The sequence below is a fragment of the Stegostoma tigrinum genome, chromosome 31 (assembly GCF_030684315.1).
Source record: "Stegostoma tigrinum isolate sSteTig4 chromosome 31, sSteTig4.hap1, whole genome shotgun sequence".
NCBI lineage: Eukaryota > Metazoa > Chordata > Chondrichthyes > Orectolobiformes > Stegostomatidae > Stegostoma > Stegostoma tigrinum.
The window spans coordinates 35,847,058-35,859,746 of record NC_081384.1 but is presented as its reverse complement, the minus strand read 5'-3'; the positions used below and the strand labels follow the sequence as shown (position 1 = coordinate 35,859,746).

At 42.8% G+C, this 12,689-nt stretch overlaps 1 protein-coding gene across 1 annotated transcript in view; it reads right to left on the bottom strand.

The window, feature by feature from the left end:
* The window catches only part of mrc2 (mannose receptor, C type 2), a 248,976-nt gene that overhangs the window by 4,923 nt on the left and 231,364 nt on the right, over window positions 1-12,689 (bottom strand). The window contains exons 28-29 of the mRNA XM_048560554.2: window positions 596-775; window positions 31-57 (exon numbers count right to left, since the gene is read on the bottom strand). Of these exons, the coding sequence (XP_048416511.1) occupies window positions 31-57; window positions 596-775 (207 nt within the window). The remainder of the gene's footprint in view (window positions 1-30; window positions 58-595; window positions 776-12,689) is intronic.

Genomic DNA, 12,689 nt, shown 5'->3' with positions numbered 1-12,689 from the left:
GGTCAGAGTAACAGGATGAGATTTACTTACAGGTACCAAGAAGGCTGTTCTTTTGAACTGTGAGAGTAAATTGAAAATAAAATTGCATTAATTTAGTTATCATCAGAAGAATTAACTAGAAGGTCTCCTACCTGACTTAGAAACAGTGTAAGGTGTGTCCTGATTGAAGCCAATGGGTTTACTGTCGCACAGAAGTCAAAATTGTGTTGATTCATTTGGGGGCCATGAGCATTGCACAATAATCCAACTCAGCTTCTGAGAACTATTGGGTGAGGGAACAGAAGGATTCAGCAAATGATTCTGTTCATCAGCCTTAATCCACTAATATTTGCTGGAAAGCTCATTAACGTGGATTTGGATGAGGTGGTGGGACAATCTCAGCTGAGATATTCCCCATACTAGGAACTAAATGGTCACCTTTGTACAGTCCTCTATTAGGAGTTGTGATTTTTGGGTGAGAGGAGAGATTCCCTTAAGGCTGTTTTGTCCATGTAATAACATCAGCCATTTGCACAGCCCTAGGTGCCTACCCAACCATTGTTGGAACAATGTCACTTTCTGGCCACATCATAAAATCTTCCCTTTTATGTCTTACCTCTTGGCATTTTGCAGATGATGCCTAGTGTGAAGCTGGTGCAGGGACCAATTCCCCAGATGCCAGTGTTGCTCTTGATCCAATAGCAAGTGTTTGGACTCATTAGACTCATGTTCTCAGTTCCACGAGCCCAGTTTGAATAGTTCAAGACAGTCTTATCAGGCCAGACAAGAGAACCACCTTTAAAAAAAAACTCAGCAAGATTAAGGGCTGATTGTACCCAGCTGCTTTGCAAAGACACTATAACCTCTACTTGATAACCACACTAACAATTTTGCATGGTAACCTTATTAATTACTTGATGCAGCAACCACGGAATAACCTAAGTATGTAGCATGGTTGCACAATTACAACACATGGTAACAAGAGCTCTAGAAATAGCATTTGGCTCATTGAACCTGCTGCATGTTATAATACGACAATGGCTGGTTTTGGGCTTCAACTGCACATTCCTGTCCACTTCCTGTATCTGAGCCCAAGATCTGGAAAATCCATCTATTTCAGTCTTATATGTATTCAACAACGGACAATTCTTCATCTTCTAAGGCATCCTTTTTGAGTGTTTTATCCTCATTTTATTCCTAAATGGTTTGTCCTTTTTTCTGAGACTGTGCCCCAATATTTTAGATTCCCCACCAGGAGAAATAATCACTTAGCACCTTAACCTATAAAAGCTCTTCAGAATCTCTCATGTTTCAATAAAATCTCCTCTCATTCAAAACTTAGAGAACACTGGCCCAATTTACTCAGCCTTGTGAATGACAGCACACCCTTCGTTTCCGGGAATAATTTAATGAACCTTTGCCACATTAATTTCTCTTCATTCATTCATGGAATGGAGGTTCTGTTTGCTGGGCCAACATCTGTTGCCCATCTGTAGGTGCCCTCGAGAAGGTAGTGCTGAGTTGCCTTCTTGAACCGCTGCAGTCCATGTGCTGTTAGTAGACTTACAATGCCATTTAGGAGGAATTTCCAGATTTTGATCCAGTGACACTGAAGGAATGGTAATATATTGGGATGGTGAGTGGCATGGAGGGGAACTTTTAGGTAGTGGTGAGGTGAGACTAACAACCCTTGACATTAAGGAGACCTAGCAAAACTGGAATCAATGGGTATCAGGGCGCAAACTCTTTGCTGGTTGGAGTCATACTTGGCACAGAAGATGATGGTAATGGTTGTTAGAGGTCAGAATGTCAGTCATGCCAATCTCACAGCATCTCTGCAGGTGATCTTCAGTTTAGTGTCCTAGGCCCCACCATCTTCATCTGCTTTACAATTACCTTCGTTCCATCATAAGATCAGAAATAGGAATGTTTGCTAATGACCACACAATGTTCAGCACCAATCCCAACTCCTCAGACACTGAAGGAACCAATGTTCAAATTCAAAAAGATCTGGACAATATCCAGGCTTGGGCTGGGCAAGTGACATTCCTGCCACACTAATGGCAGACAATGACCATTTCCAATAAGAGGCAATCTATCCACTGCTCTTTGACATGCAGTGGTGTTACATCACTGAATCCCCCCACTATCAACATCCAGGGGTTACCATTGGCCAGAAAAGCACAACTGGACTCACCACACTTATCTCTGTCTATCGCTTACTGCTTGTACTGTTTGATATACAAGTAGTCCTGTTTGGTAGTTACATAAGGTTGACACCTTACTTCTATGTTTGCCGGGGGTGCTCCTGGAATGCCCTCATATACTCTCTGTTGAACCAGGGTTGATCCCCTGGCTTGATGATAATTGGTTGAGTGGGGGATATGCCGGGCCATGAAGTTACAGATTGTGCTGGAGTACAATTCTGCTGCTGTTGATGATCCACAGTGCCTTATGGATGCCCTGTACTGAGCTGCTAGATCGGTTTGAAGTTTGTCCCATTCAGCACAGTGATAGTGCTTCACAACATGATGGAGAGTGCTCTCAATCTGAAGGTGGGCATTGTCTCTACAGGAACTATGCAGTGGTCACTCTCACTGATACTGTCATGGGCAGGAGCACCTGCTGCTGGCAGATTGGTAAGGATGAGGCCAAGTATGTTTTTCCCGCTTGTTGGTTCCCTCACCACCTGCTCAGACCCAGTCTAGCTGCTATGTTCTTTAGGACCCGACCTGCTCAATCAATAGCGTTGTTGCTGATGCATGCTTGGTGATAGACATTCAAATCCCCCCACTAAGCATGCTCTTGCCATCCTCAGTGCTTCTTCCAAGTGTTGTTCAACATGGAGGAGTTACAAATCATCAGCTGAGGGAGAATGATATATGGTAATCAGCAGGAGGTTTTCTTGTTCACATTTAATCTGAAGGCATGAGACATTGGCACAGTCACCAGCAGAAGGAGGACCTCAGCAAGTCACCCTCTGAGTTTGAGTGAAGATGAGTGTCCAGCAGAGGGCGGTGACAACACTGGTCGGCAAGTGGGGGTGAAGATTTGCATTGATACAGTCACCACTACCAAACAGAGGTTGAAGAAGTGGTGTTGTCACAGGACAGTGAGTGGTCTTGCCCTGGTGCAGGTGACTACAATAGAGAGACTTGACTGGTGAGTAGTGTATAAGGCAGGGAAGTCCTGACAACTTCTATCATTTACAGTACTCGTTCTGGCTTTGAATCTTGTAAGGGTAGGACACAGACCAGGAAAGAAGGGGTACAGGTAACTAGATTTGATTTAACCTTATATAAAGTACTTTCCAAGGTTTAATTTAAACAGGTAAACCATGGCAGGAGAGCTCATAGTCTTGGTTTGCTCCTCTTGCTCAATGGGGCAGACTGGGAACAGTTCCAGCTCATCCCCACCGGGTCAGTATGTATGCAGGAAGTGTCTTCAGTTACAGCTCCTCAAGTTGCAGAGCTGAAGCGATGGATGGAGACTGTGGAGCATCTGTGAGGCAGAGACTATTGTGGGTAGCATGTAAAGAGAGGTGGTCACATCACAGGCTCAGATTTTGCAGGCAGGAGGGGAATGGGTAATCACTAGGCAGAGAAAGGGAGATAGGCAGGTAGTGCAGGAATCTCCTGTGGTTATTCCCCTGCAAAACAGATATACCATTTTGGAAACTGTTGAGGGGAATGACATCTCAGAGGAAAACAACAGCAGCCAGACCTGTTACACCAAGACTGGTTCTGCTGCAGAGGGGAGGGGTAAAAAGTGTGCCAGGGCTATAGTCATAGGGGACTCAACTGTAGGAGGAAATGCAGTTTCTGCGGCCACAAACGAGATTCCGGGATGGTATGTTGCCTCCCTGTTGCTAGGGTTAAGGATGTCCTGGAGCAGGTACAGGACATTCAAAAGGGGGTGAGTGAACTGCCAGTGGTTGTAGTAAACATTGGCACAAATGACAGGTTAAAAAAAAGGGATAAGGTCCTAAAGACAGAACACAGGGAGCTAGGAAGAAAGTTAAGAAACTGGATCTCAAAGGTAGTGATCTCAGGATTACGACCGGTGCCACGTGCTAGTCGGAGGAAAAATGACAGGCTATATCGTATGAATACATGGCTGCAAAGGTGGTGGCAGGAGAGGGTTTCAGTTTCCTGGGGCATTGGGACCAGTTCTGGGGGAGGTAGCACCTGTACAAATTGGATGGGTTACACCTGGGCAGGACTGGGACTGCTGTCCTGAGGGAGTGTTCGCTAGAGTGGTTGGGGAGAGTTTAAACTAATTTGCTGAGGGATGGGAACCTATGTAAAGCGTCATAAGAAGGAGGCAACAAGGACTGAAACAAAAGCTATAAAAGGGAACTAGAAAAGTGATACACTGAGAAACCAAGGTCAAGATTCAAACAGGGCTTTCAGAAAAATAAGGAGGAGACAAACACTGTTAAACAGACAAGCTTAAAGGCTTTGTGCCTTAATGCGCACAGCATCTGCACAAAGTAGATAAACTAATTGTGATTACAGACGTAAACGAGTACCAGATAATTGGGATTAGGGAGACTTGGCTGCAGGGTGACCAGGGATGGGAACTGGATGTCTCAAGGTATATTTAGGAAGGACAGGCAAAAAGGAAAAGGTGGCGGAGCAACATTGTTGGTTAAAGAGGAAATTAACACAATAGTGAGAAAGAATATTAGGTGGATGATGTGGATTCTGTACGGGTAGAGTTGAGAAATATCAAGGTGCAAAAACATTAGTAAGTGTCATATATAGACCCTCAAACTGCAGTGATGCCAACAATGGCATTAAACAGCAAATTAGAGGTACATATGAATACGGAATATTGGTGATCATTGGATGATTTTAATCTGAACATATATTGTGCAAATCAAATTAGCCACAATGCCGTTGAGGGGGAATTCCTGGAGTGTGTATGGGATGGTTTTCCTGACAAATATGTGGGGGAACCAACTGGAGAGCAGGCTATCTTGGACTGGGTGCTGGTTAATGATAAGGGAATCATTGCCAGTCTCACCATGCGAGACCTCTTGGGGAACATCGACCATAACATGATAGAATTTTTTTATCAAGATGGAGAGTGAGGTTGTTGATTCGGAGATCAGGGTGTTGAACCTTAATAAAGGTAATTATGAGAATATGAGGTGTGAGTTGGCCTTGATAGATTGGGGAGAGTTACTTATAGGGATGACATTGGATAGGCAATGGCATACATTCAAGGAACACACGGGAAATTGCAAACAACCATTTATTCCATACTGTCACAAAAGCAAAATGGGTAAGAGGGCCAATCCATGGCTTACAAAGGAAATAAAAGATAATGTCTGATCCAAGGAGGAAGCATACAGTTTGGACAAGAAAAATAATAAATCTGAGGATTGGGAATAGATTAGAATTCAGTAAAAAAGGACCAAGGGATTGATTAAGAAGGAGAAAATAGAGTATGAAAGTAAGCTTGCAGGGGACAAAAAGTGAGGCTAAGAGTTTCTGTAGGTATGTGAAGAGAAAGAGATTGGTAAAGACAAACGTCAGTCCCCTACAGACAGAAATTGGGTAATATATCATTGGGGACAAAGAAATGACTGAGGAACTGAATACATACTCTGGTTCTGTCTTCACAAATGAGGACACAAATCAGATATCACAATTGTTGGAGGTTGCAAGATTTAGTGAGAGGGAAGAGCTGAGGGAGATCAATATCAGCAGAGAAATGGTGCTGGGAAAATTGTTGGGATTGAAGGTTGCTAAATCCCCAGGGCCTGATAATCTACATCCCAAAGTACTTAAAGAAGTACGTCTAGAAATAGTGGATGCACTGGTGGTCATCTTCTAGGATTCTATAGACTCTGGAACAGTCCTTGCAGATTGGAGGGTGGCTAATGTCAGTCCAATATTCAAAAAGGGAGGTAGAGAGAAAACAGTGAATTATAGACCGGTGGGCCTAACATTGGTAGTGGGGAAAATTCTCAAATCCATTGGCAAGGATTTTATAGCACAGCATTTAGAAAGCAGTGGCAGGATCAGACAAAGTCAGCAAGGATTTATGAAGGGGAAATCATACTTGACAAATCTGTTGGAATTCTATGAAGATGTAACTAGAAGAGTTGACAAGGAGGAGCTAGAAGATGTAGCATATTTGGACATTCAGAAGGTGTTTGACAAACTCCCACATAAGAGATTAATGTGCAAGATTAAAGTGTATGAAATTGGGGCAAGTGTATTGAGATGGATAGGAAACTGTTTGACAGAGAGGAAACAAAGAGTAAGAATTAACGGGTCCTTTTCAAATTAGCAGGCAGTCACTAGTGGGGTGCCACAGGGATCAGTGCTATGAGCCCAGCTATTCGCAATATATATTAATGATTTGGATGAGGAACAAAATGTAACATCTCCAAGTTTTCATATGATACCAAGTTGAGTAGGAGGGTGAACTGTGACGAGGATGCAGAGATCCTTCAGCGTGATCTGGACAGGTTGGGTGAGTGGGAAAATCAATGGCAGATGTAGTATAATGTGGATAAATGTGAGATTATTCACTTTGGAAGCAAAAATGAGAGCGGATTACTACCTGAATGGCTGTAAATTGCGAGAGGGGAGTGTGTAGTGGGACCTGGGTGTCAGGTTGTTGAAGATAAGCATGCAGGTGCAGCAGGTGGTAAAGAAGACAAATGGTATGTTGGCCTTCATTGCAAGAGGTTTCAAGTACTGGAGCAGGGAGATGTTGTTGCAGTTATACAGGGCCTTGGTGAAGCCACACCTGGAATACTGTGTGCAGTTTTGGACTCCTTTTCTGGGGAAGGATGCTCTTGCTCTCGAGGGAGTGCAGCGAAGGTTTACCGGGCTGATTCCGGGGATGGCCGGTTTGGCACATGAGGAGAGATTGAGTAGGTTGGGATTGTTTTTGCTAGAGTTCAGGCAAATGAGGGGGGGAATCTTATACAGCCTTATAAAATTCTAATAGGACTAGATAGGGTAGATGTAGTAAGGATATTCCTGATGGTGGGTGTGTCTAGAACCAGGTGTCGCAGTCTGAGGATTCAGGGTAGATGATTTAGGACTGAGATGAGGAGACATTTCTTCACCTAAGAGTGGTGAGCTTGTGGAATGCATTACCACAGGAAGTAGTTGATAGCAAAACACTGAACGTATTTAAGAGGAGACTAGATATAGCACTTGGGGTGAATGGGATCAAAAATTATGGGGAGAAAGCAGGATGAGACTATTGAGTTGGATGATCAGCCATGATCGTGATGAATGGTGGAGCAGACTTGAATGGCTGAATGGCTTCCACATGCTCCCATCTTCTATGTTTCTGTTTTAAGGGGTCTGGAGTCAATGTTGAGGATGTCAAAGGCAACTCCCTCATGACTGTATACCGCTGTGTCATCAACTCTGCTGGGTCTGTTCTGCTGGTCGGACAGAATATATCCTGGGGTGATGGTAGTAGTATTTAGGACAATGTTAGACTGTTGTTTGACTAGTATGTAAGACAGATCTCCCAGTTTTGGGGCTAGTCCTCAGATGTTTTTGCCGTTATTGTTTCTGGGGTCTAGGTAGATCCCAGATGGTCCATCGGATTCATTTCTTTTTCTCTGTGCCTTGTGAGCAATTTGATAAAACTGAGTGGCTTGCTAAGGTCAGAGGGTAGTCAAGAATTAACTGCTATTTCTGGAGTCACACATAGGCCAGACCAGCTAAGGGCTTCAGTGAACCAGATGGAGTTTTACAACGATCGACCATGATTTATGATCACCATTAGACTTTTAATTCCAGATTATTTTTCCTAAGTGAATTCAACTTCTACCATCCGCTGTGGTGGGTTTTGAACCTGGGTGTTTGAACATTACCCGCTCTCTGAATTACTAGTTCAGCAACAATACCGCTATGCCATCACCTCCCTAACTATAATAACTGCATTCTCAATCTGGGAAAAGTGATTTAATTTAAAGTATGCACAGGCTGGTGTGATTTAATATGGATTTGGAAGTTTCACATCGATATCCTGGTCTTAGCTGGACATGGGCAATTTCACTTTGGGGCTATATGTGGGAAAATTCCTTATCTTCACAACTATCTAATGATAGTTTGAGCCAGCATGTGAGCCAAGACCAACATAGGATAAGCTGTGATGCCACTTGGTTGTTAGTCTCTTAACTTTGATATATAAAAGGCCTTTTACATTTTAGCCTGCATTTCATTGGGTTTCCCACTTCTATTCACCTTTAATCCGCCAAATTTGCATAAATGTTTGTGCAAATTTAAGAGCAAATCGCATTGAGTTACAATCAGGTTTCTGCAACATTGCATGAAATTAAAAAAAACCATTGCACCAGAAACAGGACACCCGCAAAACTGCATTAAGTTATCAAACAGAAATTACCCTTTAAAATTAGGCCAACTGCACAAGTTCAGGGAATATTCTCCATTCAGTAATTTGCAGATGGGTTTCAGTGGAAATGGAAAACAAAATTCTTCGCAAAACTAACCGAATTTTGGGCGCAACTTACACCCAGGGCACTGATGGCAGCCAAAGCAGCAATTCTACCCCAATGTATTTCAGGGTTGCCTCTATTCTAATGTGAGTCTGTGTCTTAAATAGAAGGAAACTGGAAAGTGGTAAAATTAAACAATGGCACGTTGAACATGGGGATAAATGACTTGGGAGCAAAAATATCCCTTTTGTTGTGTTATTTGAAGTCACTGACAGGACCATTATTCCCTCCCTTTATTGTCTGGCCACTAAAAGCACCGAATGTGATTTTTCACTGATGATGTTAAAATTTACAGTCTTCACTAATCAAGGAGAGGGTTCTGTGCTGTATATGATAAGGCTGCTCATTACAGCGATCTGTCATTAAACAGCCACCAGGCTGAACTGCTATTCCAAAACTGTTTCAGTTGGGATTCTGGGCAATTTCTACAACCTGCTTCATTGCTTTGTCTTTTGCAACTACTGAATTTTTAAGCCCCAATTCCTTTTCTTTACAATAACCACTGATCAGCTTTTAAAAATAAGCTGAAACGGGAATGCTTTCAATGCAAGTCCTAGTTTCTCTTCATAGATGTATTGATTTTCTATATATCAGTAAAAAGAACTCTCCTTTTAAACAGTACTTGACAGATACTGCCATTCAGAGAATGGCATATTCAGGTCCAGCTTGCTGTGCAAGGTGCTAACACTCAGACCGAGCAGATTCTTCCTGTCCTCAGTCAGTCTCTAATCAGCCAGAGTGCAGCTCAGTCTCTGCTCAGCCAGAGCTCCAGGAGTAAAACTCCTATCTCTAAGGCAGAAACTTGCAGTTTCAAGTCCCATTCTAGTGACTGTGTCATATCTTTGGCTGATGCCTCCAGGATGGTTCTCAGGGAATCATTTGGGCTGACAAAGCAATGACTTTTAATTGGACGAAGGAGTTGGTGTTCGAAGAGAGAACAATTGGAAAGATCTCAGAATGTCTTCATGAGGGATGAAGATGGAGAGAACTTGGGCATCTATGGTGAACAGGATACAGTCAGGGCCAGGAAACCGGAAATGGCTCAAATGATGTCAAGCATCAGAAATGTTGGAGATGTTAAGTTGGAAGAAACTGGGCAAGAGATGAGAAAATAGGGTTGAGGTGGGAAATATATCAGCACTAGGGAAGGAGGCAGTCATGGGCTAAGAGTGTTTTGGAGAATTATGAGACTGTAGAGGTTAGGTATCCATAAGAGATGACACTGGAGTCAATTTTGGAAATGATAGCTGCATGTTCAGTTGTGGTGTCCTGACCTGGATAAGGCTGGAAGATAAATAGAGATCATTAATTTCCTTTGATTTTTCCAGAGAAGTTGTTTGTGATGGTTCTATTTCCAATTTAATTCCTCGGTTTAGCCATTATTATCTCTTCTTCCTTGGACTATCACTTCTTTTGCCACGAATCTTCCATTTCACAAATCTTTCCTTTTGTTCTTGTTTTCCCCCACCCCTTTCCTCACTCTTATTATACTTCTAACTTTACTTCTCGTGCTTATTATGATCCACTATACTTCTGGGGAAAAGATCATTGCCCTTCAAGATTTGCTTTTCCTCTCTTCACTATTACTGCCAGACCTGCTGAGCATTTTCAACTTGAATTCAGAGTCCGTGCGTCTGAAGTATTCGGCATTTGTCGAGAGGAGATGCTGCATGTCTTAAAACACATAAAGGTGGATAAATCGTCAGGATTGGATCAGGCATACCTCAGAATTTTGCAGGAAGCCAGGGAAGTGATTGCTGGCCCCCTTGCTGAGATATTTATATCATCGATAGCCACAGGGATGACGCTGGAAGACTGGAGGTTGGCTAGCGTGGTGCCTTTATTTAAGAAAGGTGGTGAGGAAAAACCAGGGAACTATAGACTGGTGAGCCTGATGTCAATGGTGGGCAAGTTCCTTCATTCATTTAATGGGATGATGGTATCACTGGCTAGGCAGCATTTATTGCCCATCCCTAATTGCCCAGAGGCAGTTTAAAGTCAACCACGTTGCTGTGGGTCTGGAGTCACTTGTAGGCTAGACCAGTTAAGTACGGCAGCTTCCTTCCACAAAGGACATTAGGGAACCAGATAGGTTTTTCTGACAATTGACAATGGATTCATGATCATCATTTGATTCTTAACTCCAGATAATTAATTGAATACAAATTCCACCATCTACCGTGGTGGAATTTGAACCCAGGTCCTCAGAACATTATCTGGGTCGATGGATTAACAGTCCCGTGATTATATCACTAGGCCATTACCTCCCCCTATTGTTGGAGGGGACTCTGAGGCACAAGATTTACATGTATTTGGAAAGGCAGAGACTGATTAGGTAGAGTCAACATGGCTTTGTGTGTTGGGAAGCAGTGTCTCACTAACTTGATTGAGTTTTTTTTTGGTGACAAAATTGATGTGGGCAGAGCGATGGATGTTGTCTATATGGACTTCAGTAAGGCATGCATCAAGGTTCCACATGGTAGACTGGTTAACAAGGTTAGATCACATAGAATACAGGGAGAACAGCCATTTGGATACAAAACTGTCTCCAAGATAGAAGACAGAGGGTAGTGGTGGACAATTGCTATTCAGACTACAGGCCTGTGACTGGCTGTGTGCCACAAGGATTTGTTTGTGGATCCACTGCTTTTCATTATTTAGATATATGATTTGGATGTGAATGTAGGTGGTATGGTTAATAAGTTTGTAGACGACACCAAAATTGGTGGTATAGTGGACAGTGAAGATGGTTACCTCAGAGTACAACAGGATCTTGATCAGATGGGCTAAGGAGTAGCAGATGGAGTTTAATCTAGATAAATATGAGGTGCTATATTTGGGTAGGGCAAATCAGCACTGGAATTATATGCTTAATGGTAAGATCCTGGGAGTGTCGCTGAACAAACAGGCCTTGGAGTTAGGTTCATAGTTCCTTGAAAGTGGAGTTGCAGGTAGAACAGGATCTTTGGTACACTTGCCTTTATTGGTCAGTGCATTGAGTATAGGAGTTGGGAGGTTATATGCGGCTGTACAGGACATTGGCTAAGCCAATTTTGGAATACTGCATTCAATACTGGTCTCAAAGACGTTGTTAAATTTGAAAGGGTTTAGAAAAGATTTACAAGAATGTTGCAAGGATTAGAGGATTTGAGCTATTTGGAGAGGCTGAATAGGCTGGGGAAATTTCCCCAAAGTGTTGGAGGTTAAAGGATGACCTTATAGACGTTTATAAAATCATGAGAGGTATGGATAGGTTGAATAGTTGAGGTCTTTTCCCTAGAGTAAGGGAGTCCAAAACTAGAGGGCATAGGTTTAAGGTGAGAGGGACAAGATTTAAAAGGGGCCTTGGGGCAGCTTTTCATGCAGAGGGAGGCACGTGTCGAATGAGCTGCCAGAAGAAGTAGTGGAGGCTGATACAATTACAACATTTAAAAGGCATCTGGGTGGTTTATGAATAGGAAGGGTTTAGAGAGTCATAGGCCAAATGCTGGCAAATGGGACTAGATTAATTTAGATGTCTGGTTGTCATGGATGAGTTGGACCAAAGGGTCTCTTTCCGTGCTGTACATTTCTATGATGTTATGAAATGAGTTTAGTCATCCTAGTCCCTGATAGATGGTAATCAAACCACAGGTGGTTCTATATTATCAAACACATCTGGAGAGGACAAAGGATTGGCAAACTTCCATTCGTGCAACAACAGGTACATTTCTGTGATTAAAGTTAAAGCATTTGTTAGAGCTTTACTCAGTATAAATAAACTGGACTTGGACTGCTTGATGCTAGATGTCCCTGTCCCCAGAAAGTTTGTTTTTTGATACACTTTTGGGCTATGACTGCCAGCTGTTGAGCATTTATTGCTTGTCCCTAGTTGCCCTTGAGAAGGTGGTAGTGAGTGGCTTGCTAGGCCATATCAGAATTCCAGTTGAGATTCAACCACATTGCTGCGGGTCTGGAGTCACATGCAGGCCAAACCCAGGTGAGGATGGCAGATTTCCTTCCTTGAAGAACATTAGTGAGACAGATGACAAATGACAACGGTTTCATGGTCCTCAGTATATTCTTAATTCCAGATATTTTTTATTGAATTCAAATTTACCATCACTCATGGTAGGATTCAAATCCAGGTCCCCGGAACATTAGCTGAGCTTCTGGATTAACAGTCTAACAATATTACCATTACGCCATCACCTCCCTTTCATTTCAG